At 39.4% G+C, this 18,870-nt stretch overlaps 1 protein-coding gene across 1 annotated transcript; it reads right to left on the bottom strand.

Annotated features, from left to right (window-relative positions):
- Window positions 1-276: 276 nt before the first annotated feature.
- On the bottom strand, window positions 277-15,892 carry SRP9 (signal recognition particle 9). The gene is made up of 3 exons (XM_082833269.1): window positions 15,713-15,892; window positions 11,468-11,536; window positions 277-1,577 (listed from the first exon to the last, which is right to left on the bottom strand). Exons 1-3 carry the CDS (start codon window positions 15,782-15,784, stop codon window positions 1,458-1,460), a joined length of 261 nt encoding a protein of 86 aa, XP_082689395.1. The 5' UTR covers window positions 15,785-15,892; the 3' UTR covers window positions 277-1,457.
- Between the last annotated feature and the right edge of the window lie 2,978 nt (window positions 15,893-18,870).

Here is an 18,870-nt window from a genome sequence, read left to right as displayed (position 1 = left end):
CCGTTGCGGAGCACAGGCTCCGGACACGCAGGCTCAGCGGCCATGCCTCACGGGCCTAGGTGCTCCACGGCATGTGGGATCTTCCCGGACCGGGGCACGAACCCACGTCCCCTGCATCGGCAGGCGGACTCTCAACGACTGCGCCACCAGGGACGCCCTAATGTTACTTTTCTTAATCAAGAAAACAAAATGCCATAGCATACAGCTCAGAGAAAGTCATATAATAAAAGTACCAAGAAACAAAATAAATAAAAATGTATATATAGCATCATTAGGCTCACTTTAGTCTAAATAAATATAGAATATCCCAGTCAAGAAATAAGTAATTCTTGAGAAGTTAAAAACTTAAAGAGAAACAATATATCTTCATGTAATATTTTATTTACTGATGTCTCTGAAACATGCCAAAATTCATATGGCTAATGGAACTTTCCATGTTAAAACGGTGGTCAACACAACAAATCCCTAACAAAAAATATTTTAATGTAAGAATCAACATGTGAACATTATATTCAGGTGGTAAAACTCAGGTTACAAATATAAGATAAATATCAAATAATATCATACTTCTGATTTAATGGAGAACAGTTGTGAGAGTCATGCTTAACACCTTGGTTAAGTAATGAGAGAAATGGGTTGGGGTGTCAGAGAGGTATGCAAAAATTTAACAGTTCAAATAATCCTTAGCCCTTCTGAGAAAATATAGATGGCAAATATGTGGCAAATATTCCTGTAATATGGTGGTTTCGATCCATTAGTGAGCATTCTGTTCATGCATTTAAAGTAACAGCAGACGTTTCTAGGCATGAAAATTAGATTCAAAGTTAGTCTTTGCTCAACAAGTTAATGATACTATGAATCCCTTATATTTAAAAATATAGTTTAAATTTGTAAAGTTTAAGGTAAAGCATACTTGTTTTCATAGTTATCTTTAGATATAATTGAGACTACACTACCATATATAATCAGCTATACTGCTGTGCACAGTTAATTCCAGTTACCGTATTTTATATTTGCTGGTCATCAACAGCACAAAATTTATGCTCCAAAAGAAATACATCAATCCAGCAAAATGGTTCCATTTAATTTTTCTTTTAAAGACAGATTAACTAAATTTAAGGAAGAACTGGCTTTTCTTGATATCTCATTTTCAAATTACTGATACAAACTTACCAGAGAGTAATTATTTATTTTGCCTAACATCAAACAATCTGCAAAATGTTTCCAAGATAGAGCCATTCCTTGTTCCATTTCCAAAAATAAATAAAAGTTTTCTAACTGAAAGCATTTACAGTCCTAGCTCTCTAAAGTAAACATTAAAAAATAAAGTACAAAAAATGATCTCTTGGCTTCTGAATAGCCCACTTAGTTACATAAAGTATTTTCTGTCCCAACACTTTCTCAAATTCAAAAGATATTTACTTCCTAGGAACATGACAGTCTTCATTTCAAACCATTCAGTCTGTTTCCATGGCAACACTGCGGGATTCCTTGGCCACCATAAGTCGCATTAGTTGACTGTGGAATTTCTCAATCTTCTTTACATCTTGAGCTTGGTCTGTTCTATACACCAAACACTGTCAGAAATTTTAAAAGCACACATTAACTATGTAAAACTAGATTATCAATGACGTAGCAAACGTATGCTTGGATAAAATTTTGAGTCTTTTCCTACCACTGTTTTGCTCTACTTCCTCTGGAGGTCATACTAAAGAAATTACATTCAAGTTTCCAAGTCCCCAACAATTACATTCCTTAAGTTTAGTATTTATAATATTTCAAATGCCACTGCTGTGGTTAAAAAACAAACAACTCTATTAGAAGCTTCTCAAAAATGACCAGTTGAATAACGTATTCAAATTCTGCCATGGTCTGATGAGAAGACTTCAAGATTGGAATTAGATATTTTCTCCCTGGGATCTGGTCATAAATGATTGAGTTACAGTGGGAAAAGCATATAAATCTTAGGATCCCTTTCTCTATTTGTGAAATGGGGGGGGGGGAGGGTTAATGATAATTTAAAAAAAATCTGGAATCCCTTGCTTACTGCTGGTTGCTACCTAAATCAAACGAGATAAATCTATTCAACCTTGATTTTCTGACATTACTTATAATTTTTAAACCAAACCAAATTCTTCCTTGCTATAAATTCAATTCTTCATTAGATACTTAAGATCTGTTTATCGTTGGCCATAAAACCATTTGTTCTAGAATCTTCAAAATTATCCAATTTAAGCTGGCAGTCTTTTTTTCATCTTGTAACACTGATCCATTTTTCTTTAGCACATCTTAGATTCACGTGAGTTTTAAACAATGGGAACTTCATGATCCTACAGTAATATTCATCAACTTAAGTACTTTGGATTCAACCCCATCATGCCCAACTGATCTGAATTCATACAGCCTTTAATTCACTTGCTTAAAAAAATTTTATCCACGCATTGTACAAATTTGTCTAACAATTTTGTAAAGCGGCCATAATCATCTCCACCGTTTCAATTTTAGTGTATGTTCTGTAGAAGAAAAAATACCTTCTCACTACAGTTTAGTGAGAAGAACAAACACCTTCTCATTAAAATACACAGAAAGATTTTAGGTCCACAGAAGACAATATTATAAATCAGTCATGGCACTGGAAAAAAATGATGCATAAATGGGACTATAAAAAAGTCAAAGCTCCATGACGATAATAATGAAGTCTAAGATGAGTTTTGTGAAGGAATTATTAGCCATTAAAATGAATTACTGAAGTATACAAACTTTTCTTTAAGAATCATTAGAAAACAAATTTTTATGTTGGAGTTGATTCATATATTTACTGTTTAGGAGGATGGGTTTGATTGTATCTTTGGTCCCTTCTAGACATGGACTAATTCTCAGTAGTTTTAAGAAAGGAGACAAAAAGTATTTTTCATATTTAGATCTTGTCACAGGAATCATCAATTTTAAATAAAGTTCTTTCCAATACTGCTTACCATGAATCCTTTAACTATATTTAATCATTACCAGAGGCAAAAAGTCATCATCTGGAGATAAAGCCTCTTGTATTGAATTCAATTCTGCATTTTCCTCTATTTTTAAAGCAGGATATAGCAATTTCTCTTCAGTAGATACGTCTATTCACTCTGCGACAATCGTTAAGTAAACTTTTTCTCAGTGTGAATGCTCGAGATTCAAGTATACATTTACTGAATCTACTAAGTGCAGGCACTAGTGCTAGGCACTTCCACATATTTCATTTACATTCCACAACAACCCAACTGCGTAAGCAGACTATCACTGTGGCACTTCGTAGACAAGAAAATTATGGCCCCCAAAGCCAAAACTTTTGGCCTGAACTTTCCCCAGGATGAAATGCTGGTAGATGGCTAAGCTTAGGATGCAGATCTCTTGAATCGAGGTTTAGCACAATAGAGCTCAATTTATTCTTCCTTTTCCACATTTTCACAGTTACTTCACCAAACTCAATTGGTTCTTGGAAGACATGGTAATCATTAAAAGATCTGACTTCACACAACCTCACAATGGAACCCTGAACAAAAATATAGTAAAATATATGACCAAAAAGTCATTTTTAAAGTCATTATTAAATTTTTTAAAGAATTAATCCATTAAAAAAAAGTGTTTGCTAAGTACCCTCTGGGTCAGGACACCATGCTAGTCACTACAAATACTGGTAAGAATATTACTGATCTATCTTTATTTTGAAGCTCACAATCTATTAAAAGTCCAATGTGATAAGACAATTGTGACACAGCACAAAAAGAGGCAGAAATAAAAGTAAGAGATGAAGCAATCCTTTTGAGCTGGGTTTTGAAAGATAAGCAGCAGGTTTGTCACACTGGGGCAGGGGTAGGATTCAATATTACAGAGATGGAAACAGACTGTTCAAAAGCACAGAGGCTGGGCTTCCCTGGTGGCGCAGTGGTTGAGAATCCACCTGCCGATGCAGGGGACACGGGTTCATGCCCCGGTCCGGGAAGATCCCACATGCCGCAGAGCGGCTGGGCTCGTGAGCCATGGCCGCTGAGCCTGCGCGTCCAGAGCCTGTGCTCCACAGTGGGAGAGGCCACAACAGTGAGAGACCCGTGTGCCGCAAAAAAAAAAAAAAAAAAAAAAAAAAAAGCGCAGAGGCCTAAGACATCATGGCATATGAAAGGAGCCCTTAAGTAACACTGAAAAACGAAGATTAGACAGGATATGAGGGTGGAATTTACATTATGAGTGATGAGAAGCCACTAAAGATTTTTTTTTGGCCACTAAAGATTTTTAAGCAGGGTAGTAACAACCAAATTTGCATTTTTAGAAATCACTCCGGCAGGGCAGCATAGGACGACTAAAGGATGAACTGGAAGCAGGGACACAGTTAGAGCCTATTCTACTAGTCCAGGTGAGTGACATTGAGTCCTTAAAGTTAAGAGGTTAGCAGTCAAGATGGAGAGTTCATGGCAGAAAATGAGACGAGGGAGCTTGAATCAATAATTCACAAATGCCCAGCAAAATGTATGGAACTTATCGGAGGATCAAAATACAAGTTTTTCAAATGAAGGAATAGTTAATGTGAGAATGAGGGAAAGGAAGGGACCAAAGATGATCCCCAGGTTTCTGAGCAAGTAACAGAGAAAAAAACAGGAAGAGCCAGTTTGATAAGATATGATGAGTTCCATTCTAGACAGGCTAATGTTAACGAGTAGAGGAGGCAGGATGCTCAACTTAGAGCTAGTCAGGAAGCCAAAAGAAAAATATGACCTAAAGGTACAAAATTGGAAACAGACAGATACAGGCAGTACTGGACTTAATGGGTTGGTCCAGAAGTGGTATGAAAAGATCAAGAACAGAATCCTGGAGAAACCAATATTTATGGGGGCACATCAGTGGAATAATTAGCAAAGAAGAATGAAACAGAAAAACAAGATAAAACGGAGCACAGATGCCAAAATAATAATTTCTACAAGAAGTGGTTTTCTCAGAAGCAGCCAGGAGGTCACATAAAATATGAACTGCTGAGGCTACTGGGTTTGAAAATAAAGGGGCTGCTGCTGAGCTCTCACCAAGAGCAGTCTGAGTGGAAGACTTCATGCAGAAACCAGATGGCAGAGGGGTAAGGAATGAATGGGGTGTGAGGAACAGACAGTGAGCAGACAGGGAAGGTCAGAAATACAATTACAGAGCCTATAACTTGTGTTCAAATCCATTATTTACTTCTCACACACGTATAAAGAAACCTTCACTCCTCATATCCACTTTTGGTCTCTACGTTCCTCTTGCTTAGGGTCCGAAGAGAGCAGTTATTAAACTACACTTAACATACTGCATTAATGAAGTAAGTTGAATTATCTTTCCAAGTGCCTATAAAAATTGCTTCCAGGGGCTAATGGCAGACTCTGGGAGGGCTCACGCCAAGGAGTACTTCCCAGAACTTCTACTGCCAGTGTCCTTGTTCCCATGGTGAGCCACAGCCACCGCCCGCCTCTGCAGGAGACCCTCCAACACTAGCAGGTTGGGAAGCCCGACGTGGGGCTGAGAACCTTCACTCCAGTGGGTGGACTTCTGTGAGGGAATAACTGAATTGTTAAGGTTAAGATCCAAGGATGAAACAGAGAATTTGCTTCATGTTCTGACACTGAATGAAGTCTTCACTATGCACCATATCAACTCCCAAGCTTTGTTCTGTGAAGCACTGTGGTTCAAAAAGATAGTAATAGAGCCATGTGGACGAAAAGGCTCTTGGTGCTCCAGCCAGGAGTCAGTGCTGTGCCTCTGAGGTGGGAGAGCTGGTCCACAAGAGACCTCCTAGCTCCAAGTAATATCAAACGGCAAAAATCTCCCAGAGATCTCCATCTCAACACCAACACCCAGCTTCACTCAACAACCAGCAAGCTACAGTTCTGGATACCCTATGCCAAACAACTAGCAAGACAGGAACACAACTCCACCCATTAGCAGAGAGGCTGCCTAAAATCATAGTAAGTCCACAGACACCCCAAAACACACCACCAGATGTGGACCTGCCCACCAGAAAGACAAGATCCAACCTCATCCACCAGAACACAGGCACTAATCCCCTCCACCAGGAAGCCTACACAACCCACTGAACCAACTTTAGCCACTGGGGACAGACACCAAAAACAACGGGAACTATGAACCTGCAGCCTGCAAAAAGGAGACCCCAAACACAGTAAGATAAGCAAAATGAGAAGACAGAAAAACACACAGCAGACGAAGGAGCAAGATAAAAATTCACCAGACCTAACAAATGAAGAGGAAATAGGTAGTCTACCTGAAAAAGAATTCAGAATAATGATAGTAAAGATGATCCAAAATCTTGGAAAGAGAATAGACAAAATGCAAGAAACATTTAACAGACCTAGAAGAACTAAAGATGAAACAAGCAACAATGAACAACACAATAAATGAAATTAAAAATGCTCTAGAAGGGATCAATAGCAGAATAACTGAGGCAGAAGAACGGATAAGTGACCTGGAAGATAAAATAATGGAAATAACTACTGCAGAGCAAAATAAAGAAAAAAGAGTGAAAAGAACTGAGGACAGTCTCAGAGACCTCTGGGACAACATTAAACCCACCAACATTCGAATTATAGGGGCCCCATAAGAAGAAGAGAAAAAGAAAGGGACTGAGAAAGTAGTTGAAGAGATTATAGTTGAAAACTTCCCTAATATGGGAAAGGAAATAGTTAATCAAGTCCAGGAACCACAGAGACTCCCATACAGGATAAATACAAGGAGAAATACGCCAAGACACATATTAATCAAACTGTCAAAAATTAAATACAAAGAAAACATATTAAAAGCAGCAAGGGAAAAACAACAAATAACACACAAGGGAATCCCCATAAGGTTAACAGCTGATCTTTCAGCAGAAACTGTGCAAGCCAGAAGGGAGTGGCAGGACATATTTAAAGTGATGAAGGAGGAAAACCTACAACCAAGATTACTCTACCCAGTAAGGATCTCATTCAGATTTGATGGACAAATTAAAACCTCTAGAGACAAGCAAAAGCTGAGAGAGTTCAGCACCACCAAACCAGCTTTACAACAAATGCTAAAGGAAGGAACTTCTCTAGGCAAGAAACACAAGAGAAGGAAAAGACCTACAATAACAAACCCAAAATAATTAAGAAAATGGGAATAGGAACATACATATCAATAATTACCTTAAATGTAAATGGATTAAATGCTCCCACCAAAAGACACAGACTGGCTGAATGGATACAAAAACAAGACCCATATATATGCTGTCTACAAGAGACCCACTTCAGACCTAGGGACACATACAGACTGAAAGTGAGGGGATGGAAAACGATATTCCATGTAAATGGAAACCAAAAGAAAGCTGGAGTAGCAATTCTCATATCAGTCAAAATAGACTTTAAAATAAAGACTATTAGAAGAGACAAAGAAGGACACTACATAATGATCAAGGGATCGATCCAAGAAGAAGATATAACAATTGTAAATATTTATGTACCCAACATAGGAGCACCTCAATACATAAGGCAAATACTAACAGCCATAAAAGGGGAAATCGACACTAACACATTCATAGTAGGGGACTTTAACACCCCACTTTCACCAATGGACAGATCATCCAAAATGAAAATAAATAAGGAAACACAAGCTTTAAATGATACATTAAACAAGATGGACTTACTTGATATTTATAGGACATTCCATCCAAAAACAACAGAATACACATTTTTCTCAAGTGCTCATGGAACATTCTCCAGGATAGATCATATCTTAGGTCACAAATCAAGCCTTGGTAAATTTAAGAAAATTGAAATCGTATCAAGTATCTTTTCCGACAACAACGCTATGAGACTAGATATCAATTACATGAAAAGATCTGTAAAAAATACAAACACATGGAGGCTAAACAATACAATACTTAATAACGAAGTGATCACTGAAGAAATCAAAGAGGAAATTTAAAAAATACCTAGAAACAAATGACAATGGAGACACGACGACCCAAAATCTATGGGATGCAGCAAAAGCAGTTCTAAGAGGGAAGGTTATAGCAATACCATCCTACCTTAAGAAACAGGAAACATCTCTAATAAACAACCTAACCTTGAACCTAAAGCAATTAGAGAAAGAAGAACAAAAAAACCCCAAAGTTAGCAGAAGGAAAGAAATCATAAAGATCAGATCAGAAATAAATGAAAAAGAAATGAAGGAAACGATAGCAAAGATCAATAAAACTAAAAGCTCGTTCTTTGAGAAGATAAACAAAATTGATAAACCATTAGCCAGACTCATCAAGAAAAAAAGGGAGAAGACTCAAATCAATAGAATTAGAAATGAAAAAGGAGAATAACTGACACTGCAGAAACACAAAAGATCATGAGAGATTACTACAAGCAAATCTATGCCAATAAAACGGACAACCTGGAAGAAATGGACAAATTCTTAGAAATGCACAACCTGCCGAGACTGAGCCAGGAATAAATAGAAAATATGAACAGACCAATCACAATCACTGAAATTGAAACTGTGATTAAAAATCTTCCAACAAAAGCCCAGGACCAGATGGCTTCACAGGTGAATTCTATCAAACATTCAGAGAAGAGCTAACACCTATCCTTCTCAAACTCTTCCAAAATACAGAAGAGGGAGGAACACTCCCAAACTCATTCTACGAGGCCACCATCACCCTGATACCAAAACCAGACAAGGATGTCACAAAGAAAGAAAACTAAAGGCCAATATCACTGATGAACATAGATGCAAAAATCTTCAACAAAATACTAGCAAACAGAATCCAAGAGCACATTAAAAGGATCATACACCATGATCAAGTGGGGTTTATTCCAGCAACGCAAGGGTTCTTCGGTATACGCAAATCAATGTGATACTAACAAACTGAAGGAGAAAAACCATATGATCATCTCAATAGATGCAGAGAAAGCTTTTGACAAAATTCAACACCCATTCATGATAAAAACCCTGCAGAAAGTAGGCACACAGGGAACTTTCCTCAACATAATAAAGGCCATATACGACAAACCCACAGCCAACATCATTCTCAATGGTGAAAAACTGAAAGCATTTCCACTAAGATCAGAAACAAGACAAGGTTGCCCGCTCTCACCACTCTTATTCAACACAGTTTTGGAAGTTTTAGCCACAGCAATCAGAGAAGAAAAGGAAATAAAAGGAATCCAAATCGGAAAAGAAGAAGTAAAGCTGTCACTGTTTGAAGATGACATGATACTATACATAGAAAATCCTAAAGATGCTACCAGAAAACTACTAGAGCTAATCAATGAATTTGATAAAGTAGCAGGATACAAAATTAATGCACACAAATCTCTGGCATTCCTATACACTAATGATGAAAAATCTGAAAGTGAAATCAAAAAAACACTCCCATTTACCACTGCAACAAAAAGAATAAAATATCTAGGAATAAACCTACCTAAGGAGACAAAAGACCTGTATGCAGAAAACTATAAGACACTGATAAAAGAAATTAAAGATGATACAAATAGATGGAGAGATATACCATGTTCTTGGATTAGAAGAATCAACATTGTGAAAATGACTCTACTACCCAAAGCAATCTACAGATTCAATGCAATCCCTATCAAACTACCACTGGCATTTTTCTCAGAACTAGAACAAAAAAAAATCACAATTTGTATGGAAACACAAAAGACCCCGAATAGCCAAAGCAACCTTGAGAACGAAAAACGGAGCTGGAAGAATCAGGCTCCCTGACTTTAGACTATACTACAAAGCTACAGTAATCAAGACAGTATGGTACTGGCACAAAAACAGAAATAGAGATCAATGGAACAGCATAGAAAGCCCAGAGATAAACCCACACACATATGGTCACCTTATCTTTGATAAAGGAGGCAGGAATGTACAGTGGAGAAAGGACAGCCTCTTCAATAAGTGGTGCTGGGAAAACTGGACAGGTACATGTAAAAGTATGAGATTAGAACACTCCCTAACACCATACACAAAAATAAACTCAAAATGGATTAAAGACCTAAATGTAAGGCCAGACACTATCAAACTCTTAGAGGAAAACATAGGCAGAGCACTCTGACATAAATCACAGCAAGATCCTTTTTGACCCACCTCCTAGAGAAATGGAAATAAAAACAAAAATAAACAAACGGGACCTAATGAAACTTGAAAGCTTTTGCACAGCAAAGGAAACCATAAACAAGACCAAAAGACAACCCTCAGAATGGGAGAAAATTTTTGCAAATGAAGCAACTGACAAAGGATTAATCTCTAAAATTTACAAGCAGCTCATGCAGCTCAATAACAAAAAACCAAACAACCCAATCCAAAAATGGGCAGAAGACCTAAATAGACATTTCTCCAAAGAAGATATACAGATTCCCAAGAAACACATGAAAGAATGCTCAACATCATTAATCATTAGAGAAATGCAAATCAAAACTACAATGAGATATCATCAGTCAGAATGGCCATCATCAAAAAATCTAGAAACAATAAATGCTGGAGAGGGTGTAGAGAAAAGGGAACACTCTTGCACTGCTGGTGGGAATGTGAATTGGTACAGCCACTATGGAGAACAGTATGCAGGTTCCTTAAAAAACTACAAATAGAAATACCATACGACCCAGCAATCCCACTACTGGGCATATAACCTGAGAAAACCATAAGTCAAAAAGAGTCATGTACCAAAATGTTCATTGCAGCTCTATTTACAATAGCCAGGAGATGGAAACAACCTAAGTGTCCATCATCGGATGAATGGATAAAGAAAATGTGGTACATATATACAATGGAATATTACTCTGCCATAAAAAGAAAGGAAATTGAGTTATTTGTAGTGAGGTGGATGGACCTAGAGTCTGTCATACAGAGTGAAGTAAGTCAGAAAGAGAAAGACAAATACCATATGCTAACACATATATATTGAATCTGAGAAAAATAAAATGTCATGAAGAACCTAGGGGTAGCGACGGGAATATAGACACAGACCTGCTAGAGAATGGACTTGGGGATATGGGGAGAGGGAGGGGTGAGCTGTGAAAGGGTGAGAGAGTGGCATGGACATGTATACACTACCAAACGTAAAATAGATAGCTAGTGGGAAGCAGCCTCATAGCACAGGGAGATCAGCTTGGTGCTTTGTGACCACCTAGAGGGGTGGGATGCAGAGGGTGGGAGGGAGGGAGATGGAAGAGGGAAGAGATATGGGAACATACGTATACGTATAACTGATTCACTTTGTTATAAAGCAGAAACTAACACACCATTGTAAAGCAATGATACTCCAATAAAGATGTTAAAAAAAAAAAAAAGCTTCTAGACCAAGGTTCTTGACTTGGGAATGAAATGTGAAATAAGCATCCTAATGGGTGACCTGCATAAATTCTATGTAAATAATTTCAAACAAATGGTTAACTCAAACAAATCTGAAAGTATGCAACAAATAAAAATGTATACTTACAACTAAATCATCTGTTACTTTAATACACAAACTCCCATCAGAATGCCTATATTTGAGAACCACACGTGCCTGAAATAAAAATACATATTTAGAAACAGTGAAGTCAGAAGACATTTCTCATAAATAATTTAGTCTTCAGGTGGGCTAAAATGGATCCTTGTAGAATTAATAGCCAAAACATCTAAAGGCACCTTTACTGTAAACTTATTATTGAAATGTGGGAAAACAGGATTTTGTTCATTTCTATTGCTGCAATTTTTTTAAGACTTAAAATAGTCAGGTATTTTATTTTCAGCCACTTTGAAGAGATGTACTGAAAATTCCCAAGACACATCCATATTCAGAGAGCCTGTGAGACTCTTAAGGTGGTCTGGCATTTCTTGCCAGTCAGAATAATATACTGAAGGGTACTCACAGCTTGCCACCTCAAAGTATACCACTTGGGCATAAGGAATGTTTTGAGCTGAAGGCGATTAGCTCTCTGCCCTTTCTGGCCAAAAGCAGGACATAAATTAACCTTTGTAAAGGTGACATAAGTTTCCAGTTGTAAAGGTGTTTCCCTCTCCCTGGGAAAAGAGAACACGGTTTGTTCCCTAACAAACCTTACTAAACAACTCTTATTTCCCATACATTTCCTAGTCACCTTCTCACAACTTACCCCCTCCCAGAAGCCCCAAACCTCTTTTCCTTTGTCCAGCCTCTTTCCCACCCTTTGTTAAGATGGCATATAGGTCCCAAATTCCTCAGGTCACATTTCTTTGTGAACTTCTGTGCTATGTATGTTTCTACCTGTTAATTTGCAGAGCCCCAGTCATAACACCTAAGAGAGTAAAGGAGAAAGTTTTTTCTCCCCTACAATACCAACACACCTAGCCACAGATGAATGATAGGCAAAGAAGGGGGAAAAAAATAGCAGAAATGGCTAGTTTAGTTCAAATCCATTCCCCAGGAAAGAGCACTGCAGTCGCAATTCATACCTTCCATTTTCCCATGGCTCTCAGGAGGTGGACTCAGGCTAAGTTACTCAGCAAAATCACATCTTTATCGTGATGGCACAACATGATGTCTCCATCAACAACCTTCTAAATCCAGAATAACTCCTATACTGAGTGCCATGCTACACAGCACTTTTTGTTGTTTGGTATTCTACAGTTAGGAAGCCAAGAAAATGATTTAGGTATTACAATATTCCAATAAAAGAAGACATCTCCCAATAGAGTTTACAACTTCCATGAACATTATTTTTACTACTTTAAATGATGGATTCGAAAGTGTACTGCAGCAGAGTCAAGTTTCTTGTTAACCAAAATAAACAACTCTTCTTTAGTTTTAGCTAGCTGTTTTAAAAAGTGCTAAGTATCTATAAGCCAAAACAGGAACATAATTTTAAAATGGTTACAATGTAGCACAGGACCCTCAAGACAATTCTGGAAACTAGATAAAAAGGGCTATTAGAGCTTTTCCTACAGCTTTTCCCATTATGCTCTCTGCTCTCCTGGGATTGCAAAAACAAAAGTCATACCACCCTGAGATTTGTCTTGGTGAGGGAGGAAAGGGAACGCACCAAGCACTTAAGTAGGTATAAATAATGACAACTAGGTTAAGTACCTTTAGACTACCTAACTGCTTCTATTTATTGAGCTACTAAATTCAGTTTTACGTATTTAAAAAAATTCAGTCCTCCAGAAACAAAAAGAAACTGAAACTAAAAAATATACTAAGCATGACAACTACGTAAGGTTTTAACTCTCACTTAAAAGAATACTCAATGGCGAGTAGAAATGAGAGTTAAAAGGTCTGTGATACTATACAAGAGAGTCCATTTTGTAACTTAGAGAGCGCCTAAGTTACCATGTCAGATGCCACTAAGAGAGAAAAAGAAATCAAGGTTCTTGCTTTCTTAGGAACTTTGAATTCAACCAAGCAAAATAATCAAAACATAAGACAACATAAATTAAGCCCTATAAAGGCACATACAGGTAAAATGTTAAAAGAGAATGCAAGTAATTTAGACTGGGAGAAGGGGAAGTGTGAAAAGGCTTTATGGAGATGGCTTCAGAAATGCATTTTCTTTTCTTTTACGGAAGAAGTTAGGAGAAAAGCTGAAGTGGCAGTCTGAAGATATGATACATTATGTAGCTTCATGAGACTAGGGCTGAGTATGGCGGAAATGGTGGAAGACAAAGCCAGCAAGACTGGAGAGAGGGTCAGACTGGAGACTGGGAGTCCGGATGTCTACCAGCAATCAATGAAGAACCAGGTTTAAAGCAGGAAACTGAGAGTTCAATTTTTGTGTTTTAGATAGCTGTGGTATGAGAGTGGTCCAGAAATAATGCCATCTTCAGTTAGAGCAGATGCAACAGAGAATGGTAAAAGGTGATGGATGTAATCAACAGGGAGAGAAGACAGAATTCTGTAAAACAGATCCCAAAGAGTTCTGACAAAATTTCTTTTCTTTTTTAGTCCCAGCAGTATGGACCGGTAGAAATAGCATGAACATGGGGTTTAGAGACGTGGGTTCAAATTTTAGCTTCATTTCTTAGAGACTAAGCAAATCATTTAGTGTATCTAAGATTGTTTATTCGTCTACCTCAAGGAGCTGTCTTAATTGTTCACATAAATTATACAAATAAATATATATATAAAACGTCTGTCACATACAAGGTACTCAATATACCTGTCAGTATCTCCCCACTCATCCCCTCACCTTCCAATCAAAAAAATCACTAGTTTTTAACTAGTGCAAGGCTATCATAAGAAGGCACAAGTTTTTAGGCCACTGGAATTTTCTGATTGGGGAAAGAGCTCAAAGATTCTCGTTCTCTTGCCTATACTAGACATGCCTTGTTCACAGCAATGCTCTATAATTGCCATTTTATTTTCATTTTCCCTAAGAATGACCACATTCTTAAAATATGATTACTCTTGATATGAATTTGTATTTATTTTTACTACCTTTACAAATATTTTTAGTTTACACTGTGGGTACTTCTGGACAAAATTCCTGTATTGTCCTCATGGTGTACTGCTTAAAGAAACAGATGGCCCTACAAACAAAATCTACCAAATGGAGGAGCCAGAAATTGTGTCATAAACAAAGTACTCAATTTCAAAAATATCTAACTCATTTCATAATTTGTTATTATTACATCTTTGTATTGCAAGGAATGAAACTAAGAATGTTTTACAGCTTCTTATTACTTATCTAGGTCTAAAAAGCTAGCAGGATTTTTTTTTTTTTTTTTTCTGGCTGCATTGGGTCTTCATTGCGGTGTGCGGGCTTCTCATTGCAGTGGCTTCTCATGTTGTGAAGCAGGGCTCTGGGCGCGCGGGCTTCAGTAGTTGCAGTACGTGGGCTCAGTAGTTGTGGCTCAGGGCTTTACTTGCTCCTCAGCATGTGGGATCTTCCCGGACCAGGGATGGAACCCATGTCCCCTTCATTGGCAGGAAGATTCTTAATCACTGCGCTACTGGGGAAGTCCCGCTAGCAAAATTTCTAATTAACAGGGAGCTGCTTCAAATATTATTTAGATGACAATAAAATAAATAAAAACCTGAGCGGAAGAAAAGTCAAGACCCAAATGCTATATTCTCATCCTTGCGACTTCTTTGCTTTTTAATAATAAGCTAACCTCTGACACTCACTTATTATAATTTTTGTGGGGGCCATGCATGAATTACAGGGATCCATGGGCCCTCTAAAATTGTTTACAAACTTCTACGTACAAGTGGATTTTTCTGAGAAAAGGGTGCAAGCATCTCATGCTCTCAAAAAGGCACTGACCTCCAAAAGATTAAGAACCACTACGCTAATGGCTGCAGATGCCTCCAAACTGGGGTCTTTCCAAAATTTCTCTGCGGTGGCAGAAAAACATAACCGTTTTATCTTACACGAGGTAGTACGGGACAAGGGCACCGAAACAGCTGAGGGACAGAAGGCCGAAACTGCAGGGGGAGGAGCCCTGCCCTTAGAGACACGTAAACCAACGACAGCCATAAGGGATGTTCAGGGATTGGGGGCGGAGGAAGGTTACCTAAGGGCCCTGAAATGACCCCGACCTTGCCCGTTTCAGGGCTTCATCGGGCCGTTAATAAGGGAGGAACAAGCGGACTTGGCGGGGTCCGTCTCTCCTCACTCACAGCACCTACTAGGACGCTGGAGAAGCTTCGGAGGCCGAGCGGACGGCAGAGAAGTTATCCTGAACGGGGGCTGGGACAGAGGCACTGGCCCCTCCAGTGATTTACCTTCATAGGGTCTGCGAGGTAGAGCTTCTCCGCTGCGCGACTGAACTCCTCCCAGGTCTGGTACTGCGGCATCGTGGGCCCGCGGCAGAACAGGAGAGGGAGGCAAAGCTACGGACCTGAGGCGACGCGACGCGGCTCACCGACCTCCCTACCTCTCGCAGCCACCTACCGCGGCAGAGACCCAGCCGCTCAACGATGGTGGCGCCTCTTCGCACCAACGCCTCGTTCCATTGGACGGCCCGGACCGCCGTCGCCCAATGGAAAGGAGGGATGTTGCCAAGTAGGAGGTGGAGCCCCGAGCGTGTGGCTCTGGGAGCTGGTCCAGAGAAGTGGAGAGCGAGGAAACGATGGAGGTTGCCACAGCGCCTCCTATGGGACTGGAGGAGAATCTGTCCCGCTGTTCTTTGGGCTGGACTCCAATGGTAAAGCCTAAGTTTCTTCAGCAAACATTGAGCGGCTTAGTGATAAGCGCTGGAGCTACAAGAATGGAGACATTAGAGTCCAGCTGTCACACTTACAGCTTAGTAAAAGCGAGAGGAGACATAAACACAAGAATGCAACCGAAAACTTTATGTGATGGATATTTATGTCGGGTTAGTAGAACACAAAGGAAGTGATCACGTGTGGGTGGGGGGATGCTATAGTGATGGCACAAGCCGAATCTAGATAAACATGGTGGATGTCCAACAGGTGGGCAAGGCAGGACAGGATATCTAGGCCCACTTTAGATCTGTAGTGTATTTAATGTGATAGGTATTTGGGGGATGGGGGAAGAAAAGAATCAAGGGAAGAAATCATGTCATCACTTAAGCCAGGAGAAGACATTTGAACTTTGTTCTCCAGCCAATGGAGTGGTATAGAAGGGTATTTTTCTTTAATCAAGTTTATTGAAGAATTTTTTTTTGTACAATGAAACACACCAGTTTTAAATGTACAGGTTGATGCATTTTGACACACACACACACATTTATATATTAAAACCATTGGATATATGCCCATATACCAGATACCACAATCAAGATAAGGAACATCTCTATCTCCAGAATAGTTCCCTTATGCTTCTTTATATTCAATCCCACCACCTGCACCCCTAACCCCGGACAATCACTGACCTGCTTTCTGCCACTCTAGTTTTCCTGCCCATGCAAGGGCTTTAAGCTGATTTGCATATTATAGGGCTCCAGCTTCACACAAAGACTGAAGTGAAGTGGCAAACCTGGAGATGGGGAGACCTCTTAAGATGCTCATGCAGTAATACAGGCATATAGATAACTAAAAAGGACCTACTGTATAGCACAGGGAGCTCTACTCAGTACTGTGTAATGACCTATATGGGAAAAGAAATCTAAAAAAGAGTGGGTATATTGTATATGTACAACTGGTTCACTTTGCTGTGCACCTGAAACTAAGACTACATTGTAAAACAACTATACTCCCAAAAAAATGTTTTAAAGGATATATTGTACAGCACAAGGAATATAGCCAATATTTTACAACAACAAAAAAGCCATGGATCTGAATTAAGGCACTAGCTTAGGAATGGAGAGGAGGAAACAGTTTTGAGATTTACTCAGTGAATGATGTGGGGTATGCAGGAGAGGAAAAAGTAGAATGATTCCTGGGCCAGTGGAGGTGGTGATGCCATTGACTGATGCAGGGGAAAGGGAAGAAGAAAAGGTCTGGGGGAGATTGGGGAAGACAGTGAGTTCAGTTGTGAACTTGATGAGTTTGAAATATCTTTGGGACATGCAGGTGAAGATGTCTGGTAACTTAGCTGGGTATCTCCATCGGTAACTCCAGGAGCGGTATGAAATAGGAGTCATCAGCAGATAGGTCTTAGTTGAGCCTTCCTGGGGAGAGGACACAGCATAAGAAGAGAAGACTAAGGACAAAGCCTGTGAAACAGCCACATGTACAAAGGGTTAGAGCGAGCGAGTAGAGCTCACAAAGGAGGCGAAGCAGAAATTATCAGAGGGATAAAAGGAGACCAGGAGTGTCTGGGAAGTGGCGGGGAGCAGGTTTTGAGGAGGGAGTAGTCAGTGGTGTCAGGTGGCGGGTAGGGAGTAAGTACGTAGAGAACTAAAATGAGTCCACTGATTGTAGTCATTGGGAGGCCATTGGCGACCCTCAACCAGAGAACCCTCAGTCAGACCGGGGTTCGAGTAGAACCGACTGAAAGAGGCAGAAAAGTGAAGGCAGTTGCTTTATACTCTCCTTTATAAGAGCTTAACCACAAACAGAAGTGGAAGTGAATAAAAAGATATGAAATTGAGTTATTTGTAGTGAGGCGGATGGACCTAGAGTCTGTCATACAGAGTGAAGTAAGTCAGAAAGAGAAAAACAAACACCCTATGCTAACGCATATATATGGAATCTAAAGAAAAAGCAATGGTTCTGACAAACCTAGGGGCAGAACAGGAATAAAGACGCAGACATACAGAATGGACTTGAGGACACGGGGAGGGGGAAGGGTAAGCTGGGACGAAGTGAGAGAGTGGCATGGACATGTATACACTACCAAGTGTAACATAGATAGCTAGCGGGGAGCAGCCGCATAGCACAGCGAGCTCAGCTGGTGCTTTGTGACCGCCTGGAGGGGTGGGATAGGGAGGGTGGGAGGGAGACGCAAAACGGAGGGGATATGGGGATATATGTATACGTATAGCTGATTCACTTTGTTATACAGCAGAAACTAACACAACATGTAACGCAATTATACTCCAATAAAGATGTTAAATAAATAAAAATAAAAAAAAGAAGAGGAGGTAAGAAGATGGCCCAAAGACACCGGTAAAGAAAGTGTTATTGTTTAAGATGGAAAGATTTTGTGCCTGTTTATAACTTTCACAGAAGGAATTGTAAGAGATTAAATAATACAAGAGAAAGAGGAAAGCAAGATTTCAGGGGAAACGTGAAGGGGAGGACTAAAGGCACAGATGTATGAAAACAGAAGATTCACCATTGCCTTTGAGGTGGTGGGGAAGGAGGGGAAGGTGGGTAAGGATATAGGTGAACATGTAGATACGAGGACAAGAAGGTAAACTTTCTTTGCCACCTAAGAGGCAAGCCCATCTTCTAAGGTAGGAGGGCAAGAGTGGGTTTGGAGCCTTGAGAAGATTTAGAAAAGCCATTGTGTGAAATGAGTAAGGAAGCAGACC

Source organism: Leucopleurus acutus (assembly GCF_964270905.1).
Source record: "Leucopleurus acutus genome assembly, chromosome: 2".
Lineage (NCBI taxonomy): Eukaryota > Metazoa > Chordata > Mammalia > Artiodactyla > Delphinidae > Leucopleurus > Leucopleurus acutus.
The sequence above is the reverse complement of the archived record's forward strand: the minus strand, read 5'-3'. Positions and strand labels throughout refer to the sequence as shown.

What these genes read in the sequence shown, in the direction of transcription:
- SRP9 (XM_082833269.1), bottom strand. Translation starts at nt 15,784, where the DNA reads ATGCCGCAGTACCAGACCTGGGAGGAGTTCAGTCGCGCAGCGGAGAAG. An exon ending in ACCTCGCAGACCCTATGAAG is followed by an intron (nt 11,537 to 15,712) that starts GTAAATCACTGG and finishes TTTTTATTTCAG; the next exon opens with GCACGTGTGGTTCTCAAATA. An exon ending in AAGTAACAGATGATTTAGTT is followed by an intron (nt 1,578 to 11,467) that starts GTAAGTATACAT and finishes AATTTCTGACAG; the next exon opens with TGTTTGGTGTATAGAACAGA.